The 26,955-nt window shown below is 49.7% G+C and overlaps 2 protein-coding genes across 2 annotated transcripts; both read right to left on the minus strand.

Annotated features, from left to right (window-relative positions):
- Nucleotides 1-17,966: 17,966 nt before the first annotated feature.
- On the minus strand, nt 17,967-19,185 carry LOC120696252. Its single transcript, XM_039979374.1, has 4 exons — nt 18,886-19,185; nt 18,689-18,793; nt 18,550-18,618; nt 17,967-18,434 (listed from the first exon to the last, which is right to left on the minus strand). Exons 1-4 carry the CDS (start codon nt 19,107-19,109, stop codon nt 18,233-18,235), a joined length of 600 nt encoding a protein of 199 aa, XP_039835308.1. The 5' UTR covers nt 19,110-19,185; the 3' UTR covers nt 17,967-18,232.
- A 4,317-nt stretch (nt 19,186-23,502) lies between these two features.
- On the minus strand, nt 23,503-26,531 carry LOC120695605 (3-oxoacyl-[acyl-carrier-protein] synthase I, chloroplastic-like). The gene is made up of 6 exons (XM_039978809.1): nt 26,109-26,531; nt 25,595-26,032; nt 25,329-25,502; nt 25,124-25,237; nt 24,647-24,748; nt 23,503-23,849 (listed from the first exon to the last, which is right to left on the minus strand). Exons 1-6 carry the CDS (start codon nt 26,529-26,531, stop codon nt 23,712-23,714), a joined length of 1,389 nt encoding a protein of 462 aa, XP_039834743.1. The 3' UTR covers nt 23,503-23,711.
- Nucleotides 26,532-26,955: the final 424 nt, after the last annotated feature.

The raw sequence follows: 26,955 nt of genomic DNA on the forward strand, positions 1-26,955 counted from the left end.
AGGTTATAGATTGCTTGAAATTTGGGAGAGGTAGATTTGCCATTTTGGTAATTGTGGTTTCAACATTTGCCTTTGCTTTTGCAATATTTAGACTCATGGTTTTTCTTGAAAAGGGATTTAGTGAGGGTTGTTCCTTTGTTGGACTCCAGTCGAGAATAGAACTTGTTCTTATTCATGCCGTTGCCATACTGAATTCAATATCAAAACTTTTTTTATTCATACCATTCAAAACACTACGGCAGTAGCATAAATGGAAAATTTACACAATGGTGGCATGAGTCCGAAAAATACAAAAGCACCGGTAAAAATATGGATATCGTAATCAACACAGCGGTACAGATCTAATTCTATCAGTGCTTTTTTTAACGCACATATTAACCAAATATTGGTACAAATCCAGACACCAGACTTATTAACATGTTGGGGGCGTATTTAACGCCTAGGTGAGATTTACCTTTTAAGAAATTTTACAATGATTGAAATAAATGAGGATAGTTCATCAGGTTGAAATCGACGACTGAAACATAAGAGGTGAATCATTTATTAGGCTGAAATTCGACGGCTGAGACATAAGAGGTACCTAGAAAAATGTACCAATCGGAACCGGAATATGTGAGACCCATACCAAAATAGGAAAGATACCTACTAAAATAGAAAATGTACCTTTCCCACCACCGTAACACACCTCTTAGCTTTTTTTTCTATGGTTTTTTAACAGGTGAAGGTTCAAAATAGTGTCTCAAGGAATATATATGCCGTCCATGCGGCCATGCCCAAGACATCACCATTACCGTGTGGTGGCTGTTGCCAATTACTCAAACTATTAGAGTGCGCAGCGGAATCCAGCCCGACCCGCTATACCCACGAGCCGGCGCCTATCAGGCCTAGGTCCACTGGAGCCCAACCAACCAAGGACTCAGGCCTAACTCAACCCAAAAGACTAGTCTAATGGGTGAGAATTGCCGCACCTTATATGTTGGGCTCCCCCAACATTAACTTTCGACGTGGGACTAAATCTAACAATCTCCCCCGTCACATATCGGAAATTGATGGTGGAGGAGTACAACATATAAGGCGGGGCAGTCCTCACCTATCAGACTAGTCTTTTTGGTTGAGTTAGGTCTGAGTCCTTGGTTGGTTGGGCTCCGGTGGACCTAGGCCTGGTAGGGCGCTGGCTCGTGGGTATAGCGGGCCGGGCCGGTTTTCGCTCCACACTCGAACACAAACGGATAGTCAGTTGTAACTAGCTTGCATCTTTGCTTATTGTGCTTATCCAGGGACCTGCTGTCAATGCAAGTTCCATATGTTAGATAACTAGGCAATTTTCGGTATATTTTAATTCCAAATATTACTAGCAATTTCATGGCATAAATAAGTGATAATGTGTGAATAAGATATGTGCATGTGTTCATGTTATTCTTACTAATAAGCATGAACAAAAAGTTAAACCAGAATAGATTTAGAGTGTACCCCAAGGCGGGACCAGTGCCAGAGGCACCGGTTGCGCCATTACCAGCTGGAATAGACATGCTATTCGACTAGCCTTGCCTGAAGTAGCCGAACGATGTCGATGCAGGAAGAGGTTCGCCGTGCAGTCCCACGAACGGTCACCAGAAAGCAGACGAAGTAGTCGTTCGTTCACGCCAAGAAGTAGACGAAGTAGTCGTTCGTTCACGCCGGGAAGTAGACGAAGTAGTCGATCAGGGAGCGAGCAGTCGCGTCAAGACGCTCCCCAAAAACCTAATTGCCCGCGTCCCGTGCAGGACCTTCAGCGAGCAGAGGTTCCGGAGGCCTGCTCTCACTAGAGCTGTGCGCGCAGCACTAGCGATGTGAACGGCAGAAAGCAGCAGAGGGAGAAGGGAGAGGTCTCCTAAGCAGGAGTACCTGGATCAAGTGCTGAAGTGTGCTGATGAGAGGAGGAAGGGGTGGTTTATATAGGTGTGGAGGTGCATCAGGTTCAACGAACCTGGACGTCGTAAAGAGCTTTGATGAGATCAAGTGCTGAAGTGTGCTGATGAGAGGAGGAAGGGGTGGTTTATATAGGTGTGGAGGTGCATCAGGTTCAACGAACCTGGACGTCGTAAAGAGCTTTGATGAGCGGCAGTTACTGAACCTAGACGTCGTAAAGAGCTTTGATGAGCGACAGTTACTGGTGTGATTCTCCAGTCATTACTGTCAACGTTTATTCTCTGTTTTAATGTTCTTAACAGCAAAACGTTCTTCTCATCTCAGCACATCACATCGCACCGCACCGCGCCTGCACGTCACGTCACCGACCTCCTCTTAACGGCTTCACAAGTGGAGTACACGAAGTCCACCCTCTAAGTCGGTTGAGATCCTTCTCAAATCCCGGTACGGAATTAAGCAATTGATTCCCTAGCATTTAATAGTGGGCTTTAAATTCTTTTATTGTATTGATTAGAATAAATGGGCCAAGCCCATAATTCCAACACCATATGCGTGGTCTGTCAAAAACAGAAACCACCAAAATTGGTGTCTGCATAGTAGATAGCGAGAGGACGCTGATCGAGCCGAGGAGAAGTGAACAGGAGTATCCCTTCGTTCGTCATAAATAACACGACAGTGTAACAGCAAAGATGCCTCGCTAGGTGCGTTGAGTTGAGTTCCAAGAGTGTTCGTCCAAGTCCATGCGGTTTCATGGGAGCAAAGAGTACTCCATGTGCAGCATGCATGCCTGGAAACTCTCTACTACTACCTAGCAGCAGGTTACATGCATGCCAAGCCATAGAAAAAAAAGGAGGCTTTTAATTTACAGTGCTCGGTTAAAGTTGCAGCACAATGCAGTTTTAAAAGATCCTGGAGGTGCGGCGGCATGAGTCACGCACGCAGACAAATGCGCCGAATTTGGAATGATGGATTCGCATTTCGCAAATGGAGGAGTATGCGACAGGGACGCTGCAGTGGCGACCGGCCGGTCTGGCCTCAACCGGCGTCGTCCAAATCCGGTCGTCGCCGAATGGTGGGCGCGGCACAGCCGCGCAGGTGTACGCGTGAGTGGTGACTGGAGCCCGTCGCATCACCGCGCACGAACCGGAGCAGATCGTGCGACCAGTTGCAGAATGATGCTGCTCCCCATTGGAGCCGACTAGACCATAAGTACATGAATGCATCCATGTCCGGTTTGCTCCCGTTGCTATTGTATTGTTCAGGTCCATTTCTATCCAATAATTTTTATATATTGTATTGTTCCTTCACTTTTAAGTCGGAGTCGGGGAAGGAGGAGGAACCGAGGAAGGAACAAGAGGTAGAGCAAAATGAGCCGTCTTCTTCGTCTTCAGCTCTTCTCTAATAAGCTACTCCTGCAAGCTCTGCTAAGATAGTGCCATCAGCCTAACTGTAGTGCACGTTAGACTTGATGTGGAGACTGGAATTTGACTGGTCGAGATAGTGCCATTGTCATTATCCCTTAAGCATCACCTCTCTCACCGTCGTCGCATCTGGGGGCGGCTCCTGGGTCACTGTAGCGAATGATATGATATCATCTTAGAAGAATCCACACTAGACCGTAGTCACTCCAGCCACCACGCCCGGCCGGCGTTCGTCGTCGACGAGCTCAATCATTCCGCACGGGTCGTCGGAGCCGGCGACCGGTCGTCCACCCGCCTACCGCACCCTTCGCAGTGTTTGGTTAGGCCTGAAAAAAATTCCATAAAAGTTTTTGGCTCTTTGACTACTAATTAGAGGTATTAAATAAAGTTTAATTATAAAATCATTTGCACAACTATAGTACTGTAGCAGTTATTGTAACTAATGAGGTCTTTGACCGTATGATCAGAGAATGATTAGATGTGATTACTGTAGCACCGCTGTAGCCAATCATGGTGGAACTTGGCTCATCAGATTTGTCTCGAAAAATTACACATCCGTGAAAATGTTTTGCAAATAAACTTCGTTTAGTACACCATGCATAAATTTATCTTTTTGTGAAAAAAATTTCACCCACCCATCCAAACACGGCCCTTGCTGTCCTGTCCGCCCGTGCTCGTGCGCGTCGATCGCGACGCGACAGGCCGTCCCCAGCCAGTTGGCTGTCCCGTTTCTCTTGAGGTCGCGTTAACGGATAACCCGTGCGGATTCTGAATGGCACGGCCGTCGCGTCTGCCGGTTCTTCTTCCTGCTCCTGCTGGCAGAAGACGCGAGCGCTTGACGGACGCCATGGCGGTTTCTAGTGCGGCTCGGGGCTGGATCCGTGCAAGTGTTTGTATACTCTCTCACAGTCTCACTGTGTGCTCGGTCAAAATACTCTAACTCCTATCCGCCGTGGGCAGCGAGGGCTGGGAGCAGCCCTCCGCTCCCCGAGCAGCTCTGGGACGACACGTGTGTGTGGAGAAGCCCGACGCGGGCTCTCAAAACGTCGTCTCCTCCTCGCACGCCGGGTCCGCCCCACTCCCACACTGGCATCTGGCCCCGCATCGTGCCAGGCGCGACCGCGCAGCACCGCCTCCCATCCACGCATCGCCTCCCACCTCGGCTTGCTCCTCTACCTCTTCCTCCTTTTCTCCTTACTCTCAGCGGCAGTGGGCGGACAGGCTGAGGGAAGGGGTCAGCGGACTCGGCGGATGGAGGTTGGCGTGGCGGCCCGCGCACTCGGCCGGCGGCGGCGGGGCTCGCTCGACGCGGTTGCCCGCCCAGACGCTCGGCTAGCGGTAGCGGGGGCACAGGATCGGCCGGCGGGAGCAGGGGCAGGGGCTAGCGCCGCTCGCTAGCTCTCCCGCTCCAGCGCTGCCCCTCCCGCCCCCTTGCCAGCGCCAGGCTTGCGCGGGGCCATGGCGGGGGCGCCGCCCCTCCCCTTCTATCTCCGCCGCGCATGGGACGGACGCGGAGCAGCGTGGCATTGCCGCGGCGGCTGGCACGCGTTGGGCCCGCAGAGCAGCGGGACGGGGCATCCTCCCGGCGCGCCGCACGCGAGCGTGCCGGCCACCACGGCCGCCCGTTGCCACTCCACTACCGCGCCCCTTCTCTGCAGCCCCTCTCCTCCCCCATTGCCTCGCCAAGAGATGTCCTCCCCTCCCCTCTCTGCTCTCCGTCCCTTCCAGAGCCCAACCCCCCGTTCCCTCTCCCACCGCAGCTCGCCACGGTTGCCATCGCCGCCGCAACGAGCTCGCCGCAGAGCACCCATCTCCTGTCACCCCAAGCCCACGCCAACCCCCTAGCAAGCTTCGTCTTCATCCCCACAAGCTCACGCGCCCCTGTTCTTCGCCTTTCCCACTCTGTGCTCGCCGGGAACGCCGCTCGCCGCCGCCCCGAACGCCGCCGTCGAGTCCCGCGCGGTGAACTCCTTCCTCCGGACTGAATTCGTGCAAGCCGAGCCCCCAGAGAGCTTCACCAGGTCGAGGCAAACCTCCACGGCACATTCCCAGCCCGAGCCCGTCACCGGAGTGCCGCCACCGCCGCTTCCGCCTCCCCCTGCTCGCCGGCGAGCCTTCTCCCGACCGCCCCGAGCCCAAATCCGACCCTCCCGAGGTAGCTCTCCGTCGCCTCTTGCCCCTCTCCTGAACCCCCTCGCCGCTGGCGACCATCGCCGCCAGAATTGGCCGGCGGAGCTGTCCCTTGCGGCGGGCGTGCGGGCGGAGTGCCGAGGTAGCGGAGCGCTACGTGGCCATGCGGGCGGAGCACGGCGTGGGCGGAGCGCCGCCGCCATGGGGCAGCCGGCGCGCGAGTCCTCCCTCCCCCTCGAGCTCTGCCACATCTTGTTCGAGCTTCACCGCCCCCTTCTCTCCAGTAGCATCACCATGGGGGGCGGCGCTGGAGCTCCAATCGGCGGCGCTGGGAGCTCCAGGTGGAGCGGGGGCCCCGCCCCCGTCGGCGGGCTCCCTCCGGCCGTCCCGCCCCTGCCCTGCCCCCGGCGGTCGAGCTCCGCGCGAGGGGGCGGCGCGGCTCACTCGACGCGGACGCCCGCACACGCGCTGGGCTTGCGGCCACGCGGCTCGCTGGAGACGGAGAAGACAGAGCGCGGCGGAGCGTCCACGGGACGTCGCGTCCAAACTGGACGTGGCAGAGCGCGCTATTGTCCTAGTTCTTCAAAGCTGTGGAAGCATTGTGACAGTGGAAAGCTACTAGTTCAGCCTTGTCCGATCGGCTGTCAGTCCTACCAACTGACAGTGGAAGCTTCCGGCACTCTGAACTTTATGGTTGTTACCACCACCACCAGCAGCAGCAGCATCTCTTTTCGAGGCACGAGGCCGTATGATTTGCAAGAGGACAGAAGAAATGCTCAAGTTGCTGTTTAATTTGGCGGCCGCATGTCGGTCTGCATCGTGATGAGATTTCCTAAGAAATCTATTGAGCTGTGGTCTGCTGGTGCTGGGAATCCAGGTCTCTACTCAGACCGAACCAAGTCCGCAGCAAAGGCTTTTGTTCGTTCCTACAAATTCGACTATCGCAGAAACCGGTCTCTAGAAATGGAGGGAATCCATCAAGAATCGGACAGATTGTGTAGATAGCTCTGAACTTGCTGTTACCACGCACGAAGGAAACACAGACAAAGGGTACCTTTCAGGTGAACAGAACACAGGATCGGAATTGTAGGCGCAGAAATGGGACAGAGGCGTCGAGAAGTACGCAAAGGCGCGCGAAGGGAAAATTTGTCCAAAGCAAGTTGCAGCTGCGTTAAAGCGATGAACTTGGACGTGAAAAGAGGAACGTACGTTGTGATTGTGAAGCCGAGCATCGAAGGAACTAGAAAGGCCGCGCAGCGTTGCTGCGCGTGACCCGATTTTAATTTTTATTTGTATTATTTGAAATTTTGTATATTATTTTGGGTATCAAAATGAAGCTATTACATTTGTTAATGTTTTTTTTGTGAAAGAAGGAGTAAGATAGTTTATTAGGGAGGGCGGAGCACAATTAGTCCGATACTTAATGTATTTACGAAAACATTTTGCGATTAATAGACGTGTTATTTTTTTTAGAAAATAGTGGTTATATTAAAATATGATGCGTTATTGTGGAGATAGCATGAGAAGTCATAGAATGATGGTGATCGAATTGTACGTATAGTGTTCCTATTGTAATAGTAACGACTGGAACATATTCTAGTTGGTGAAAGTTTATTTAATACGTGGAATAAGAATGTACGTAGTTTGATGCATTTTTTTCAGAATTGCAACATAGGCGGGATGAATATGTCAATTCGTTATCTTCGCATTATTTCGGAGGTCAATGAATTAATTTTTTTTGTCGTGTACTATTTGTATATCTAGCGCCTCTTCTGCTGTGCTATGTCACCTTGGCGTTTGCTAATTGGTACGCGGACTGGTGGACTGTGGCTCCTGAGTGGCGGTAACCCACGCGTAAAATTTTTTTTCTACCCTTTCTCCCCACCAACGCGGCCCTCCCTCCCTTTCATTTTCTCTCTCTCCCTACGCCTCCTCCTGCTCCCTCCCGGCGCCCCTCAGTCCCCTGCGCTTTCCCGGCGGCGGAGTGAAGCGTCCCCCACAAAAGTAGAGACTAAATGTGATACAAATATCAGTCCCAGGAGGCTGATAACACATTTATTCAACAGGTGGTATAGTCACCGTACAAACCTCCGAGGAGGCGGACACTCGATACAAACAATAATAAGTAATAAAACAGATACAGTGATACACCACAGCACGACCTAGACGGTCTCCAGCTCGGGCTCAGAGTAATGCGCTAGCAGAAGCATCTTGCAGCGGACCAACGCCACAGGCAAGGTTGGGGTTCGGACGCAACCTCTACTCGACGTCTTCGATAGCGTAGTCCGGATCTTCTTCTGAAGAAAAACCACAAATATATATCGGGTGAGTACAAAAGTACTCAACAAGTCCAACCCCATCCACGGAGGGGGGTAACACAGATATGCACAGGATAAATCAAGGATAAGGCTGAGGTTTATTTGCGGTAAAGCTAGATTTTACACATGCAGGGGTTTAGTTTTGAAAGGAGTTTTCTTAAAGCAGTTCTTACTTAACCGAATAATGAGTGAGGTTGATCCTACACAAAGGATCCAAGTTTTAATGCCACCGGACTCCCCATCCGCAGTAACTCATGACACACTGCTGGACACCTTTTCAAAACAACTCATGCCATGAAAACATCCCTCCCAAAAGTCTAGTTGTGTGACCAAACCGTAACTCGCCCAATACCGTGGGCACGGCTATTCGAATAGGTTCTACACTCTGCAGAGGTGTGCAATTTTACCCAGAAGTGGAGTACCACAGCACGATCACCTTAGTGTCGGTGCAGATCCCAACAAAGCCATTACTCACCTTAGTGAGACCTGAATAGCCAACACAGACTCTATCAAGGGGCCATTGACCTAATACTGAGATTTAACCGGGGCACAAGTCACCATGATCTTATCCCTTCTCCTTGGTCACCCGTTCCTCTCAGCTCTCCTGATGGCTATCAGACTAACTAGTGGGGTTTATGCTAAGCCGTTGCCACATACAACGGTGGAGTGGTTTGCACGATAGTTGAGTTAGGCAAAATGACACATCAACTCGGTCCTTAATTGTAACAGAATGGATATCTCCCAACCTTCTTGCTCGACCACAACGGTACGAGCCTCCAACGCATGACAATCCACCCAGGGAATGCCATTCATCCATCCTATCTTAATATTTTATTCTTTATAACTCAACTTCCCTTTTCTCAATACTCACGCATTTTCTTTTTTATAAAGCATGTTGTAGCCATTTTGGAGTGTAATAAAATGAGTACCGGGTCCTAAGCGGTGCTCTAGCAGCGATCAACATCCAAATAGAATAAATCATATTTTCACATTAATCTAGATGGTCAAGGAATGATTATAACAAATCAAGGGGTGGCTATCGAACCATGTTTTCAGCAGTCAAAGTATATGCAATTTAGTAAAACCGTCCAATAGGTTGTGTTTATAAAACTGGGTCAAAATATGCAATCAAAGGATGAGATTGAACTTGCCGTCTTCGAATCCTTCCGGGAGCTCCTGCTCGTGGTACAGGTTTTCTGGCTCCGGCTCGCGGTACTGCTCGGCGAACTCATCGACAGGTTCTCCCTCGTTCACACCGGTGTCTACGGCGCACACAAACAAACACACAATAAATACAAAGAAATAAATGTTTTATCGTTGAGCTCCAATCAGAGAAAATTAAAATATGGAGATAGGAATAATATTTTCGGGTGATTTCCTAATGGCCTAGTCGAAACTATTTTAGAAATGACGTGGTAAAGTTACGGGGTGATTGGAGAATTTTTGGCGCATGAAATGATAGGTTGGAGAGGGGTTTAGGGTTAAATAAGAATCCAGTGGCTTGTTTGTAATTAGTTTTGAGAGTGAAAGGACTTGATTATAATTTTGGAAAACATCCGGGCTATTTTGGAAATGTTCAGGGACCGATTGGTAATTATCTTGAATGGTGGAAGGGTTGATTTGAAATAATTAAAGATGAAGGGGGTTTATTTGGAAAAAATAACATAAAAGGGGAGGGCTCTTTAAAGAATAGAAGAAAGGGGAGGGGTCTTTGAGCAAATATGCCCTTCTTCTTCCTCCTCACGCGCAGAACAGAGGAGGGGGAGGGGGCGCTCGGCGCCGGCGCCGATTCCGGCGCCCTGGGGCACGACGGCGGCCGGGGATAGGGGCAAAAGAGGGAGGGAGGCGAGGGGATTCCATCCCCCTTCTCACCTTGGGCCGGGATGGAGCGTGGAGGGCGGGCCACGAGGGCCGGCGGCGGCGGCGCTAGGCGGCTCTGGCGGCGGCGCTAGGGGGCCAGGGAGGGGCGCGCGGCGGTGGAGGTGGTCATGGGGGTGGAGAGCTGCGAGGGGCGCCTATTTATAGGCGGGGAGGGCAAGGAAGGAGGGGGGAGCGCGACGGCCGGCCGGCGAGCTCGAGGACAAGCTTTAATGGCGGCGGGACCGGCAGTGGCACTGTGCTGCGCGGGTGTCGAGGCGAGCAGGGGGTCGGTGGCGTGTAGCGGGGGAGGCGGTAGCTGGGGACGTGCCCGGCGCAGGGGGGCTCGAGTGGCCGAGTGGAGGGGCCGGCTGCTCGGCGCGGAGCTCGGCGTCAAGCTCTGCTCGAGCAGTGCGAGCTCGGGCGGCAAGGCGGTGGGGTTGCGCTGGACGACGGGCGGCGCGGCGAGCACAGGTGACGGGACAGCTCGGGCAGCGAGCGGCGCGTGGTTCACATGGGAGGGACACGCGCGCGGCGTGGACAGGGAGTAGAGAGAGAAAAGGGAAGAAGAAAGGAGATGGAGGGAGAAAAAGAAAAGAAGAAAAAGAAAAAGAGAAAAAGGAGAAGAAAAGAAAAAGAGAGAGAGAGGCGTGGCGGAATTCGCGGTGGCGACCGCGGGGCCGGCCGAGCACGCGCGGCGGTCGAGCGACACGCAACGCGTCACGCAGAACGAGGAAAAGAAGAAGATGGGACGACAATTGAATTCGGGTGTCGGGACGGCGAAAATCGCCGGGAAGGATTTCGGAAGATTAGGAGCCTCGGACGGGAGAGATGATTTGAGCTCAATGATATTTTTTTAGTGCATGAGTTAACTTGGTGAATTTTTGGGATATTACAAACCTACCCCACTTAAAATGAATCTCGTCCTCGAGATTCGGCTGGTTCCTAAAGAGATGGGGAAACTCCTTCTTCAAGGCATCTTCGCGTTCCCACGTAGCTTCTTCTATCCCATGTCTGCTCCATTGCACTCTGCAAATCCGTACTTCTGAGTTCCTTGTCCTTTTCGTGACAGTGTCAAGAATTTTGACCGGTACCTCCTGGTATCACAGGTCTGGCTACAAATCTATTGCTTCCACTGGCACGTGTTCCGTCTCGGGTACCCTTAAGCACCTTCTTAGTTGTGAGACATAAAACACCGAGTGTATATCTGACATTTCTTCTGGTAGCTGAAGCCGGTAGGCCACTTTTTTGACTTTCTTTACTACTTGGTACGGTCCAATGTACCGAGGGGCTAACTTCCCGTGTACTTGAAACCTTCGGGTTCCTCGAATGGGTGAATCCTTGAGATAAACGAAATCTCCTAGATTGAAATTTATTTCTCGCCTCTTCTTGTCCGCGTAGCTCTTCTGTCTGGACTGGGCTGGTTTCAACTTTTCGCGGATTTCTGCTACTCTTTTCTCGACTTCTTTTATGAGGGCTGGTCCGACCAATGAACGTTCTCCCACTTATGACCACATCAGAGGGGTTCTGCACTTTCTCCCATATAGAGCTTCAAATGGCGACATGCCTAGACTCGCCTGGTAACTATTGTTGTATGAGAACTCTGCATAGGGTAAACATTGTTCTCAATCTTTACCACAGGTAAGGACACATGCCCTTAACATATCCTCCATAATTTGGTTTACCCTTTCAGTCTGTCCATCAGTCTGCGGGTGATAGGCCGAACTAAAATCTAATTTAGTCCCCATGGTTTTATGCAGACTTTTCCAAAACTTGGAGGTGAAATGGGTCTCTCGATTCGAAACGATTCGGCTAGGCACACCATGCATCATTACTATATTATCCACATAAGGCCGGGCTAGCTTTTCTCCTCCATAGTTGGTCCGTACGGGTAGAAAGTGAGCGACCTTGGTGAGCCGGTCCACTATTACCCAAATAGAGTCATAACCTTTTTGGGTCTTGGACAATCCTACCACAAAATCCATTCCTATCTCGTCCCATTTCCAGACTGTGATAGGTAGGGGTTGTAATAATCCCACTGGCTTCTGATGCTCAGCCTTGATCCTTTGACATGTGTCGCAATGGGCCACGAACTGGGCAATGTCTGACTTCATTCCATTCCACCAATACTTTTGTTTTAAATCCAAATACATTTTGGTGGACCCTGGGTGAATGGAATATGCCGAGTTATGAGCCTCGTCCATGATCATTTGCCGGAAGTCCCCTTCTTTGGGCACACAAATTCTATCTTTATAGCACAAGATTCCCTTTTCGTCCACTCGAAAATCCGGTGCTTTGTTTTCTCCTGTATGTTTGCGAATTCTCATTAAATCCTTATCCGAACCTTGGGCCTTTCTGATTCTGTCCTCTAGTGTGGGTTGGACGTTCAGCGAGTGGCTGGAGCCTCGAGGGACAAGGTGCACATTCAATCGTGCTATTTCTTCTTGCAGATGGGCATCTTTGGGTCCATAAGATTTCCGGCTTAAGGCATCGGCTACCACGTTAGCTTTCCCGGGGTGGTAATGGATTTCCAAATTATAATCCTTAACCAATTCCAACCATCTTTTTTGTCTTAAGTTTAAATCCGGCTGGGTGAAGATATACTTCAAACTCTTATGGTCGGTGTAAATTTCACACTTATTTCCAATCAGGTAATGTCTCCAAATCTTAAGGGCATGCACTGCGGCTGCAAACTCTAGATCATGTGTTGGGTAATTCTGCTCATGAGGCCTGAGCTGTCGGGAGGCATAAGCTACTACCTTCCTGTCTTGCATCAGTACACAACCCAATCCTTATCGGGATGCGTCACAATAAATGACAAAATCCCGATGAACATCTGGTAGGGTTAGTACTGGGGCGGTTGTCAATCTTATCTTCAATTCCTGGAAACTCCTTTCGCAGGACTCAGTCCAAACAAACTTCTTTTCCTTCTTAAGCAGCTCTGTCATGGGCCGGGCTATCTTGGAGAATTCTTCAATAAATCTCCGATAATACCCAGCTAATCCGAGAAAGCTTCTGATTTCACTAACATTAGTTGGTTGCTGCAAATTGGAAACCGCTTCGACTTTCTCAGGGTCGATTGCTACTCCTTCTGCGGTCAGAATATGTCCAAGAAATGCCACTTTCTCTAGCCAAAATTCGCATTTGCTGAATTTAGCATAGAGTTTGTGCGCTCTCAATTTCTCCAAAACTACCCGCAGATGTTTCTCGTGTTCCTGGACACTCTTGGAGTAAATAAGTATGTCGTCGATAAAGACTACGACAAATTTATCTAACTCATCCATAAACACCTTGTTCACGAGATTCATGAAATAAGCAAGTGCATTAGTGAGTCCAAAAGACATCACGGGAAACTCAAACTGCCCATAGCGGGTGACAAAAGCTGTTTTTGGGATGTCACTTTCTTTAATCTTGAGCTGATGATTGTTGACGCCTCTTAGCGCCCCGATTTGTATACCGCAAGCGCACGGTTCGTGTAGCTTTTCCCTTAGAGTATTCCCCCAAGGTTTATCAATCCGTGGATCGACAAAGAACTACCTAAGGTTTTCCATCTAATCTAATGGATCTATCCTAACATGAAGCATTGATTGCATATAAAGGGTAAACCTTTAATAGATATGAGTGATATGTAAAGGTTGATCTCATCCATGAACATAGGCTTAATCATAGCAAAACCAAAGATATGACTAGGCCTATCGTCATCTAGTTGCAGTTCAAGCTAACGAGCGAATAAATCATGCATCTCAATCAAAAGCATCTTTAAACTCAAAATCTCCAATCCGATCCCTCGATACTCCGCCTACTCTGTGGAGACGGCCTGTCACGACGCCCCCCTTTTGAACGAAATACCCTGAAGCAAGTCGAACCCCTTTTGGTAGTTCCGCCATGAACCTCTAGCCACCATGACTACAAGATCATGCTATGTGATCTATCTCGATAATAGATCTAAGATGAAGCAAACCCAAAGAAAAAAACGAAATCGAAAGAGAGAACATGATCGCTAATAGATTCAGAAGACATGATTATCATTACTCACATAATAGATTCGTTTGGATCGTCACCACCGAGTACATACCATTGACGACTCCAACTAGCTCATGAACTCCACCATGGCACAACCACGCAGGGAGGCCATGGTAGCTAGGGGTGGCCTAAGCCATCTCCTAGACAACTTCGAAGACTTGCGGCAGCCGTCGTCTCCCTCCGGTCTTGGCCCTAGGTTTTCGTCGAGTTCTGGGTGGATGGATGCCTCGAGATAAATAAGGTGCGAGCTATTTATAAGCCGAGGAAGCCATCGGTCGAAGGGGAGGCCAAACCGCCTTGAAAACGGTCTGGGCCGGCCGGCCCCATGGGCCTAGGCCGGCCGGCCTACCCCCTTTCAGGCTCGCCTCGGTCTCATCTTTCGCGTGTAGACTCCTCGCATCTTCTAGAGTTTCTGTCCTTCACGATTGCACCCCTTTGGACGTTGTTATCTTGGAGATATCTTCGAGGAAAGTATAGGATAGGGAATCCTTCCTTAAATCTTCATTTGCTTTGCTTAATCCCGAAGTATCTTGATCTCATATTCGTGTGCTCGGTCCTTTGGGCTCTCTTGGAGGATGGATGTGCGTGAATGGGCTTTGGTCCTCCCTTTGGGCTTTGGCCCTCATCTTTCTCCGTGTTAGCGCTCGATCACGGGCCTCGTCATTTCATGCTCTAAATTAGGCCAAAAACCTGCAAAAACGAAGTTCCTCCAAAATATATGTGCAAACATGAAAATGACCAATAATTAGGCCGGGGTTAGGACGGTTAGTGATTTTGATATTAAATTCATGCCATTATCAAGGATAAACAAGGGATAAAATGGGTACTTAAGGAGCGCCAACAATGATATCATGATCTTAGATCAATCTTGGAAAAGTACTTGGCTCCTTTTAGCTGATCAAAAAGATCATCAATCCTGGGGAGGGGATACTTATTTTTGATGGTGACCTCATTCAGTGCGCGATAGTCCACACACATCCTCATACTCCCATCCTTTTTCTTGACAAACAGGACTGGGGCTCCCTATGGGGATGAACTAGGTCTGATAAAACCACTTTGTTGTAACTCTTCTAGTTGTTTCTTCAGCTCTGCTAGTTCTGGGGCTGTCATTCTATAGGGTCTCTTAGCTATAGGAGATGTCCCTGGGACAAGGTCAATGGAGAATTCTATGTCTCGGTCAGGTGGCATTCCAGGGAGTTCGTCGGGGAAGACATCAGGGTATTCATTCATGACTAGAACTCCTTCTAAGGATTTCACCTCCATACTGAAAACCATTGGGTCTGGTCCAAATCCCCGAGTATGGCAGGTCACTTGTATCCCATCTGGGTTGGTTAGGTGTACTACCTTGTCAGCACAACCTATGAGACCATTGTGTAGACTTAACCAGTCCATTCCAAGGATCACATCTATTCCTTTAGACTTAAGTACTACTAGATCGGCTAGAAATTCTACCCCACTTAAATTGATCCTTACCCGGGAACAACCCAGTGTCCCAGTGGACACTTGATGTCACCTCCAGGCGTCCGGGTTAATAGAGGTGTTTTTAGTAGTGCTGTAGGTATTTTATGTTTACCCACAAAGCTTGACGATATGAATGAGTGTGATGCTCCAGAATCAAATAATACTATTGCCAGAGTTGAGCTGACTAGGAACTCACCAAGTACTACTCCTTATGCACCCTGAGCTTCCTGCGCGTTGATGTGGTTGACACGGCCTCGTCCATAAGGCTGCTGGCTGTTGTTGTTGTTGCCCTTGTTGTTGCTGCCGATGGGGACACGGTTGGCTCTGGATACAGGTGGCCTAGGCCCATTCACCGAGTTGGAGAAGACCGATGCAGCAGGCTTGTTTTTGGCATACGGGCAGTTGGCAATGTAATGCCCTGTCTCACGGCAGTTGAAACAGGCCCTAGCATTATTGTTGTTGGTAGTGACTTGGTTGACATTGCTCTGCGGGGCCTTCATGATGGTCTGGCTTTGGAACTGTGTGTTAGGAATCTGGGAGCCTTTCACCTGAGACTGGGTCCTATACTACATTGGGGCCTAAGATCTTGGTGCAGTATAGCTAAAGTTTCTTGGTTTCTGAAAGCGGTCCTGCTGGCGGGCCTTGCTTTCCAGGAACTTACGCTTGTTATCCTTCCTTTCCTCAGCTTTGGCCCTTTCTGTGAGAATGGCCTTTTTCATCAGAGTATTGAAGTCCGAGTAGATCTGAGGGGTAAGCAAGGTCCGAAGTTCTGAGTTCAATCTCTTCTTGAACATGTCCTACTTCTTTTCATCATTGTCCACTTTCTCTGGGGCATAGCAAGCAAGCTCGATGAACTGGTGGGTGTACTCCTCTACTGACTTGTTTCCTTGCTACAGTTCACGGAACTCATCCACCTTGCACTTCATGGTGGCTGTGGGGATATGATAACGGCGGAACTCCTTCACAAATTCCTTTCAAGTTATGGTGGAGGCATCTTCGGCAGCGGCACAGTAGTTTTCCCACCAAGCTAAGAAAGTTCCAGTGAGTTGGTGAGCTGCTAGAAAACTTTGTCTCGATCTTGGCATTCGAACGGCTCGAGCTTCCTCTGGATCACACGCAGCCAGTCATCTGCATCCAAGGGGTTGCTGGATCCGGCGAAGGTGGGTGGCTTGGTCCTCGGAAAAGCTGTCAGCTTGTCATTCATGGTCTGCTCTCGTGGCCGCTTATTGACGAGGGCATTGGCCAGGGTTTCTAGTATGAGAGTCTGATTATGTATTATCTGTGCCAGGTCCCCGATAGGTGGTGGTGGTGGCAGTGGCACTTCTCCTAGATTTCCTCCTCCGTTCTGGCTCACTTCCTATTCTTCCTAAATAGGGTCTTGTCCGTGCTCGTTTTGCTGTCCTCCTGCGCCAAGAGCTGCAGGGGTCCGACTGTGGGAGGCCCTCGAACCGTGTCGGGAAGACATCTGTAGATTGGGTAGAGTTTTTGTGAGACTGGGATTAGGATTAGGTGATGTTTAAGTTATTTAGTTCATATTTTTGAAAAGGGGCAGAATCTGCCGAAAAGCACACAAACAGGCACACAGAACAACAAGCACACACAACTTTATTACTGCAGGGGGGTACAACATTGGGGCAAGTCCAAAACGCGTACTACACGTCCGGGTACAATGACCACACTTAAGGGTACAACTTAAGCCATAGGTGCTGGGAGGGTACAATACTAGGGTGGCTTCGGGGCATGCTACTCGCGGGGCGAGCCTTCTTCTGGGGCGGAACGTGCTTCCAGGGGAACAGATAACTCGCCGTCTTCTAGGTTTCCGTTTTCCCGGGGTTGCTCAGCAGCCTCTCCTTCGACTGCATCACTGGATCTTTCAGGATTCTCGGGTGGAGCTTGTGGGGTCCCAAAAAGTGGTCCCCATCCTATGATGGGTGTCCCAAGTAGGACATGGTTTTCCCCAATTGCCGGGATTGGCGTTCCACTTCTGCTCCATTCTTGCATATGTCGGTCCCGGGCCTGCCTGAGGCTCTCCTGTGCAACCGCTTCGCTACTGACCGCAGCTGCGGCTCTTGCCTCGGCTTGAGCCACCCGGATCTGATGCATCCTTACTGCAAGCTCTACTTAGTCGGCTCGGTGGATTTGCTCCCTCAGGATGCTGGCTTGCTTATCAAAGAGCTGATCCAAGGAGGCTAGGTAAGTAGCCACTTGGTACAGGAGGTTCTCTTCATGGCGGCGCCGTTCCAGGCTTCTCATGCGGCTCTCCCAAACTGGGGTTCTAATGGCTGAAGGAAAGAACCTCATTGGCGTGGGGGTGAGGTGTCCTTCAAAAATCCGGCATAAATAACGGAGCGCCTTCCTGACGACCAAGGGATAGGTGTCTTGGTACCTAAACCCCGTGGCGGTCACTCGCCATGGCTGGATGTCGGGGTAGCGGTCACTTTTGGCGATGACCAGGATCACCCTGCAGCGGAGAGTACCTTGGTGCTCGTACTCCCTGCTGTAGTACCTTGGGCGTTCCGTGACGCTAAGGCTCTCCAGGGCATTGATCAAAGGGGAAATTCCCTGGAACGCCCTCAAACAAATCACGCTCCCTTCTATGCCCCTGGAAAACTGAAACTTCCTTATCTGACCCTATGTTCATTTTTCTTCCCTTCCATGGCCCTGCCATTACATCTGCAGTTAAATCCCAGTTAAGTGGCTGTGAAAAGACAATAGTACCCCTGGCACCCAAACAACAGATATTGAGATATCATGGAGAACAACAGATATTGGACATGTATAGCAAGATAATATGAAGCAAATTCTTGACATTTTAACACACTTGTTTGAGGTACAATATAATAGATAGATTCAAATAATAATGTACATCACACTGAGTTCACGACCACATTTCTAACATGAGTTGACATATAATAGTCTATAATAGGTTCAGACGCCTAACAGCAGATATTGCATGACATGCATGTTCACATACAGCTCCACAAAACGAGTTAATACATAAGACAACAAGTCCAGAACATGGTAAATCACAGACTAAGCCTTCTTTTGCTTCTAGTGCTCATTGCAGGGCTGGAAGAATCAACTTTTTTGCTTCTTGTGCCCATAGCAGGGCTTTCAAATAGCACTTCGTTCTTTTTTTCCCTTGTCTTTAGTTTGCTTCTTGGCTTTGGGCTTCAGGAGCTTTCCCTTTTCTTTAGCCTTGTTAGCTAGCTTCTTCCCTTTTTCTTTGGCTGGAACAAGTGGATTTGAGCCCCTAGCCATGGGAATCTCAGTGCTAATGTGCTCAGGCTGGTCTGTAGTACTTGCTGATTTGGATCTATACATGTATAACAAATTATCAAGTATTGTAGATAAAATAAGACTGATTTGTATTCATGACCAAAGCTGATTGAAGCAAAATAAAATGCAGCAGAATTAGAAGCATATATTACCTGTTTGAGCCTGTAGAATCTAAAGTACCTTTTCTACTTTTCTTCTTAGTTGTAGGTTGCAAACTTTGGCTATTGGAAACAAAGAGAGTTAATTAGATGAAAATTAAGATGCACATAAACAGATTGTGAAAGAGAGAACCTTGGTGGAAAAGTCATAGAGGATGTTGGTGCTTCACCATCAAAAGGTACTATGCTTTCCTCAGTTGATGCCTTGGTAGTCTTTCTCTTCTTCTTTGGTGGTCCTCTGCAGTAGTTTTGGGTAAGCAAAGGTGTCATTTTTAGTCCAGACATTGGTTTCATGTGAGCACAATAGTAAAACAAAGCATAGTTTATTACCTCACAGTCATCATAGCTGCAATATCCTCTGGGTTGCCCTTCTTGCAACTTGGCCAGTGATGCCCATAACCTTTACAGATAGGACACTTGTGTTGTCCTTTCTTTGTCTTCTCTGTGCAACCTTTGTATCTTTCTGTCTTTCTCCTACCAGCTGTGGCCTTTAACAAGGGTGGATGCATGAAAAACCCATGGCAAGATTGAGGCCACTGTGTCTTGTCCTCCATAGCTGGGATTACTTGAGCATAAGCCAATCAAAATTTTTCAACTGAGTAATACATATCCACATGGTTCTCTAGAGGCACATTGACTCTGTGTCCACAACTTAGTATGGCAAGTTCTTAGATATGCAGTTGCAGCAGGCTTTTCTCTATCCATAGCAGCCCAATGCTTCTCAAACAAGTATGGGTTCCATGAGTAAGTTGCTGCCCAAAGATTCTCATCAAACACTTTGCCGATCTGTCACGAATAGAGGAGATTTACCTTGCCAAAAAGGCTGCCGCCGAGCTCCTGTGCGCACGAGCCCCTGCGCGCCTGCTCCTGCGCACCTGCGCCGGGAGGCACGCGGCCGCCGCGAGGCGTTGCGCCCGCGCGCCCCTTGGCGCCTCCGCCGCGTGCCCAGCCCTGGGGGTGGGCCTCCTCCGCGCATGCCCCTGGGGAGCCCTCCGCCGCGCCCCTGGGGAGGGCCCCTCCGCGCGCCGCCTCCTGGGGAGAGCCCCTCCGCGTGCCGCCGCCTGGGGAGCTGCTCCTCTGCGCGCCGCCTGGAGGCCACGGGAGAGGACGAGGGGCTCACGGGATAGGATGAGGGAGATGGGGTTGGGCCATCGGGGGTGTGTGTGGGAGTGGCAAGGGTAGTTCAGTCCAATAAATATTTGCTTCTAACCTCAAACCTCAAACCCTAACAGATTGGGCTAACGGGTCTAACGAGAGGGCCATGGAAGAGAACGAAAACAAAAAGTAGGCCACAAAAGGCCGTTTCACTTTTTCAGGGCCATAGAAGGAAGCGTGATTTGTTTCAAGGCCTTCCAGGGAATTTTCTCTTGATCAAAAGGCTGGGGAAGTCAGGTGCAGCTTGGCAAATGCACTGGGTCCATCCTTCCTCAGCCATATGAAAAACAAGATAGGATGAATAAGCTTTGCACAAATACTTGGGCACAAAAGGGGATAGACGGTCTTTATTATTACAACAGGGTGGGGTACATTTTTCATGGATACACGATTATTAGGATAGAGGCCATAACTTAGGTGTGCTACTCTCCTATCATGGGGACTCTTCCTCGAACCAAGTGCGGCGCTTCTTTGGTGGAAGACGGTGCTCCTCATCTTCGGTCTGAGTACCCTTATCCCAATGGGTTTCTTCGGGTTCTTCTTCTAACATCCCGACTTCTGCCCTGGGCACCTCATAATTTTGCCATTGGGCTTGGAGAGCGGCTAGGGAGTTCTCGGCTCGTATGGCTCTTATCCGCTGTACTTCCATATCTTGGATTGCCTTTTTTGTCCTGCTGATTTGGTGCTTCAGTTGGGCCGCCTGTTTTTGATAGAGTTGGTCCAAGCCGGTGAGGTAGATGGATAGATGGGAGACCGTATCTTCTAATTCTTCTTCTTACCTTCCAAGTCCCCTCATCTAGGCAATCCATGTGCGTCCTCTTCCTCCACTAGGCGGAAAGAATCCCATAGGAGTCTGCTGGAGATGATGCTTGTAGACCACATGCAGGCGTCGCATGGCTTTTCGGGCAGCCTTTTGGTAGGTGTCTGGGAAGCAAAAGCCAGTAGTAGAGATGAACCAGGGTGTCATGTCAGGATAGCGGGTGCTTTTTCCCACAAAGATCATCAAGTCTCACCGAAGGGTGCCCCTGGAGTCGTACTCCCGGTAAACATACTCCGGTGGATCCACAACTCCAAGGCGTTCCAGACTGAGTAGCAACAACTTAGGGAGGCCAGGCTCTGCGGGGCAGATTCCGCCACTCCATTCGTCGTCAGCCATCTGGAACCAGGCAAAGGCCAAAGGTAAGTGTTGTGTGGAAGATGGGCTAAGCAGGGAAAGCTCTAGGGGGAAACGGCTTAGAAAAGGTCCTCGGTCCTAAGGGTCATGTCCTACGGCCAACCTATGGCTCTGATACCACCTGAAGCGTCCCCATATAAGTAGAGACTAAATGTGATACAAATATCAGTCCCAGGAGGCTGATAACGCATTTATTCAACAGGTGGTACAGTCACCGTACAAACCTCCGAGGAGGCGGACACTCGATACAAACGATAATAAGTAATAAAACAGCTACGGTGATACACCACAGCACGACCCAGACGGTCTCCAGCTCGGGCTTAGAGTAATGCGCTAGCAGAAGCATCTTGCAGCGGACCAACGCCACAGTCAAGGTTGGGGTTCGGACGCAACCTCTACTCGCCAACGCCACAGTCAAGGTTGGGGTTCGGACGCAACCTCTACTCGACGTCTTCGACAGCGTAGTCCGGATCTTCTTCTGAAGAAAAACCACAAATATATATCGGGTGAGTACAAAAGTACTCAACAAGTCCAACCCCATCCACGGAGGGGGGGTAACACAGATATGCACATAATAAATCAAGGATAAGACTGAGGTTTATTTGCGGTAAAGCTAGATTTTACACATGCAGGGGTTTAGTTTTGAAAGGAGTTTTCTTAAAGCAGTTCTTACTTAACCGAATAATGAGTGGGGTTGATCCTACACAAAAGATCCAAGTTTTAATGCTACCGGAATCCCCATACGCAGTAGCTCACGGCACACTGCCGGACACCTTCCCAAAATAACTCACGCCATGAAAACATCCCTCCCAAAAGTCTAGTTGTGTGACCAAACCGTAACTCGCCCAATACCGTAGTTACGGCTATTCGAATAAGTTCTACACTCTGTAGAGGTGTGCAACTTTACCCACAAGTGGGGTACCACAGCACGATCACCTTAGTATCGGTGCAGATCCCAACAAAGTCATTACCCACCTTAGTTAGACCTGACTAGCCAACACAGACTCTACCAAGGGGCCATTAGCCTAATACTGAGGTTTAACCGGGGCATAAGTCACCATGATCTTATCCCTTCTCCTTGGTCACCCGTTGCTCTCAGCTCTACACGACGGCGACGGGGCGGTAGCAGTGGCGCGCGCGGCGGGGCTCAGGTGGCGGCGGAGCGCTGTGGCGGCTCTCTTCCCTCCTCCCTTCTCTGTCCATGGCCGCCGCGGCCGAATTCGTGCCGGCGCGCGCACTGCGGCGGAGGCCATGGCGTGGCGGTGGGCGGGCGGCTCGCGGGGCGCGCGGGTCTGCGGCGGCGCGCGGCGGGACAACGGCTCCAGCGAGGTCCTGGAGCCCGCCGTTCGCCTCCATCCTCCCTACTCGTTCCTCCCTCCTCCGTCCACGGCCGCGGCTGCCGGATCCGTGCTGGCGCCGGCGCGGCCCATGCCCGCGGCGGTGGAGGCCATGGCGCGGCAGCGGGAGGCGCGGCGTGCGGCGGCGTTCGGCGCATGTGGAGGAGGGCCTCGGCAAGCCGCCGGCCTTTGATCGACGACCACGATTTTTTTTTTTGATAACGTGGCACGATGTGGTGCTAGGGAATGACCCACGAATCGTGTTGCAGAGATAGTGAATAACAGAAAGGCAAATAGCTAAACAGTGCCCATGTTGCTGTTGCACCTTAATAATCAATAACTTATCAGGATTTTATTATGCCACCCATGAAATTTTGAGAAATCTTTATTCGAGTTGGAGCTAATGTTGGGTTATAGCAGCTACCCCGCAAAAAAAAGAGAGAAATATGGTAGCTCCACTCTCAGCCCTTGGCTATTTTTTCCACTAATTTTCAGTATGCAATATTGTTTGTTACACACCTTTTTTTTGAGCGGACTACTACTCAGCTTGGGTACATCAGTTCGAATGTGTGCTCTCTGAGAAGGCCCAAATAGTGCAGACGTCAGGGCATCAAAGCCTGCAGAAGTACATCACAAAAGCAAAAGCTGAGCGTTTTTTTATTTTTATATTTTTCAAAATCATTTTTTATAGAAATATATTTTCGGTTTCATAATTTACAGATTTATACTCCTACCGCCCGGCTGCGAGGCGGCCGGCCCCCTACCGCCCTCCTACCGGACGGTAGGGACCTTAATGTAAATAAAATTTATTTTTAATTGTATTTTGACCCCTAGAGGGAGCCTGCCGCCCCCAAGGACCAAAATGTGAATAAAAATAAATTTATTTACATTCAGATCTCTACCGCCCGGCAGCAGGGGGCCGGCCGCCCCGCAGCCGGGCGGTAGGGGTACAAAACTGTAAATTATGAAATCGAAAATATATTTCTGTAAAAAATGATTTTGAAAATAAAAAAATAAAAAAACACCAAAAGCCGAAGTAGTGAGGGAAATACGGTAGTTCCATTCCCAACCCTTGGCTATTTTTTCCACTAATTTTCAGGATGCAACATCATTTGTCACTTGTCACTCAGCTTGGGTACAAGGCCCAAATAGTACAGACACCTGGCTTGGCCTGCAGTAGTACATCACAAAAAGCAAAAGCCCAAATAACATGTACCGTCCGCGGGACCAGATATCTCAGATGATGATTTGTCTTCTTCAGAAAAAAAAATCTATTCTCCGTATTCTGAATGTTACTCCATGCTGCATTTTCAAAAACAAAAAAAGTCGCTTCATGCTGTTGTTTTACATAATGCATCTCACACAAGAGCATTTCTGTATTCATTGTCAAGATTAGGGATGCCTTTCAGATGCCACTTGCAAGAAGAAGCAAGGGAGGCGTTCCATCTTCTGAGTTCTGGACGAACATGTTCGACGCGCCAGCGCCCTGGTCAGCGCCTGAACGGTGCGAACACTACCACCGAATTCTGACCACCAAATCCAAACGAATTGGAGATACCGACGTGCACTTGGTGCTGCTGTTTCGCATCACGCACCGTGTCGAACTGCTCTACTGCCGGATCAGGATTCTGCGGATGAGATACATCAGAATTATATTTAGGTAAAAGTCCAATTTTCACTCTCGAACTATCACAAAATTCTGATTTTCAACATTAAACTACGAAACCGGACAAAATAGGTCATCCACCTATCAAAACCGTACAAATTTGGCTCTTGGTATGGTTTTGAAGGTGGTTTTACATTTTTTTAAAAAAAATTAAATAAATCTAATTAGATCTAAAAAATTAAATAAATCTAATTAGATCTAAAAAATCAAAACTAATTCACTTTAAATTAGAAAAATATGAAACTAGTACCAAATTTTTTCTAAAAATGTAACTTATCTACTATTAATCCATTTGAATCTTAGTTATTAAAAATAATAGGCATAACTGCAAGCAACAAAATATTATGAACATAAAAAATTAGATCTAAATAGCTCACAAGTCATGTGACAATAGATAAGTTACATTTTTAGAAAACTTTTGATATCCATTTCATAATTTTTTGACTTAAAATGAATTACTTATACATTTTTTAATGTAAAATTGAATATTTTTAATTCTCACAAAATAAAAACCACCTTCAAAACCACCCCAGGGGCCAAATTTGACCGGTTTTGATAGTTGGATGGCCTATATTGTCCGGTTTCGTAGTTGAAAGTTGAAAATCGAACTATTGCGATAGTTGAAGGGTGTAAACCGGACTTTTCCTTTATATTTATCGTAGCTGTTCGCATTTGGAATTTGCAGAAACATCGCAATTTGGATGTTCAGAAGTTGCGATGTTTTTATATAATAGTTATATAGTCAGGGTGAGTACTTACGAACTGGTTTATAGTTGGATGCACCAAGCCGGTGGTAATGGCTTTGATGGTGGCGATGGCCTCCAAACCGCCGGCGGCGCCAAGGCAGTGCCCTATCATGGACTGCATCGAAACAGAGAGGTTATTCCCAAACCCGAGGTTCCATCCAGCAGGGAAATGTATAGATCATCAGAGTGCAGATGACTTGGCAAACTAGTACTCCCTTCGTTTCAAATTATAAGTCATTTCAAGAATTTTGGAGAGTCAAATCATCTCAAAGTTTGACCAAAATTATAGAGAAAAATATAAAGATTTATAACATCAAATATGTGCACTATAAAAATATAGCTAACAAAAAATCTAATGATACTTAATTGGTATCATAAATGTTATTATCTTGTCATATAAATTTAGTCAAACTTGAAAAACTTGATTCTCCAAGATTTTTGGAATGACTTATAATTTAGAACAGAGGGAGTAATATACAAGAGCCAGCACCTTGGTTGCATTCATCTTGATCTGGGACGTGTCCTTGAAGACTTGCTTCAAAGCCTTCAGTTCTGCCAGGTCCCCAGCAGGTGAGGAGGTTGCATTAGCGTTTACGTAGTTCACCTGCAACACAAGCATCCATCCATCCATCTGTGGTTTGTGACAGAGTAGCCAACGTAATCACGATCGAGATTAGCATTTTGGTTATGATTACCTCTTCCGGTGCGACGCCGGCGTCTTCGAGACTGCGCTTGATGCAGAGCGAGGCGCCACGGCCGTCTGGCCTCGGGCTGGCCACATGGTGCGCGTCGCAGCTCGCCGCGCCGCCCAGGTACTCGGCGAGGACCGGGGCGCCACGCCTCGTGGCATGATCAAGGCTCTCCATCACCTGGCCACCAAGATTCCTAATCAGTTCGCGTCGGGCGCCCATGGCACACACAGATGCATTACGGTAAAGAGCACAAGCGTGGGCACGAGTACCAGCACTCCGGCGCCCTCGCCGATGACGAAGCCGTCGCGGTCTCTGTCCCACGGCCGGGACGCCGTCCCGGGGTCGGCGTTCCTCCTCGAAAGCGCCCCCAGCGCCGCGAACCCGCCGAGGGCGACCGGGGCGATGGCGGCCTCCGCGCCGCCGGCGAGCATGAGGTCGGCGCGACCCAGGCGGATCTGGTCGGCGGCGCTGTGGAGGCAGTGGTTGGACGTGGCGCAGGCCGTCGAGACCGAGTAGTTGGGGCCCAGGAAGCCGATGCCCGCGTCGAGGGAGACCAGAGCCGACGCCATGCTGGGAATCGTGAGCGGGACGCTGAAGGGGGAGATTTTGCTTGGCCCCTTGGTCACGAGGCTCTCCACGCCGGCGGAGAACTCCTTGACGCCGCCAATGCCGGAGCCGACGACCACGCCGGCGCGCTCCAGGTCAATCTGCATGCGGGTCGTCGCAATAATTAGTTAGTTGCAGATGGGATCCGGGAGTCGTTAGCTCGGCTACGGTGCCAACCTTGGCCATGGCTCTGGAGCCGAGTGCGAGGTCGGCGGACTCGAGGGCCTTCCTGGCGGCGACGAGGGCGTAGCGCTGGCAGTCGTCGAGGAGGCGGTCGCTCTTGCCGTCGATGTGGCCCTCGGAGGAGAAGCCGCGGATCTGGGCGGCGAAACGGGTGGGGAACCCGGTGGGATCGAAGCGGTCAATGTGCCCCGCGCCGCTCTCCCCGGCGAGGAGCCGGTGGTATAACGCGTCCGCGTCGTTGCCGAACACCAACACCACGCCCATTCCCGTGATCACCACCCGTTTTTTCGGGTCGGACTCCCGTCGTGGCGCGCGCGCCATCAAGACTGAGATGCGGCGGGGTTGAGGCTGCGTGCGTGGGGTCACGTTGGCCGCCGCGACAGCAACGGCGTCGAGGAGGAGGGTTTGCATGACCATAGAGGTTTTGTGGGGATTAGGGTAGGGCCGTGCCGGCAAAAACGGAGATCCTGTGCGAAACGAAACTTCAAAGTGAGGACTAGGACTAGACTAGCGAAATAAAACAATCAAATATATAGAGAAATAGTACAATTGGAGAATCAAATATTAGCTAAGTAAATGCCTCTGAATGCAAACAGCAAACGTGAAAGGGAAAGCTGAAAGCATAAAACCGTGAAACTGAAACGGCGGCACGCCGCCTGCCCCGTTGCCGCCGGCAGCTGCGCCGCGACCGTCGGCGTCGTCGCTTGGGGCTTGCCGCCGCCGCCGCCTGAGCGCTGAGCGCCTGGAGATTAGAAGGATTAGGGATGATCTAATGAGTAAAAGACACCTCTGGCCCTTCAGTAGTTTCATTGTGCCCAAGCCCATACAATCTTTTTCCGGC

Source organism: Panicum virgatum, chromosome 2K (assembly GCF_016808335.1).
Source record: "Panicum virgatum strain AP13 chromosome 2K, P.virgatum_v5, whole genome shotgun sequence".
Lineage (NCBI taxonomy): Eukaryota > Viridiplantae > Streptophyta > Magnoliopsida > Poales > Poaceae > Panicum > Panicum virgatum.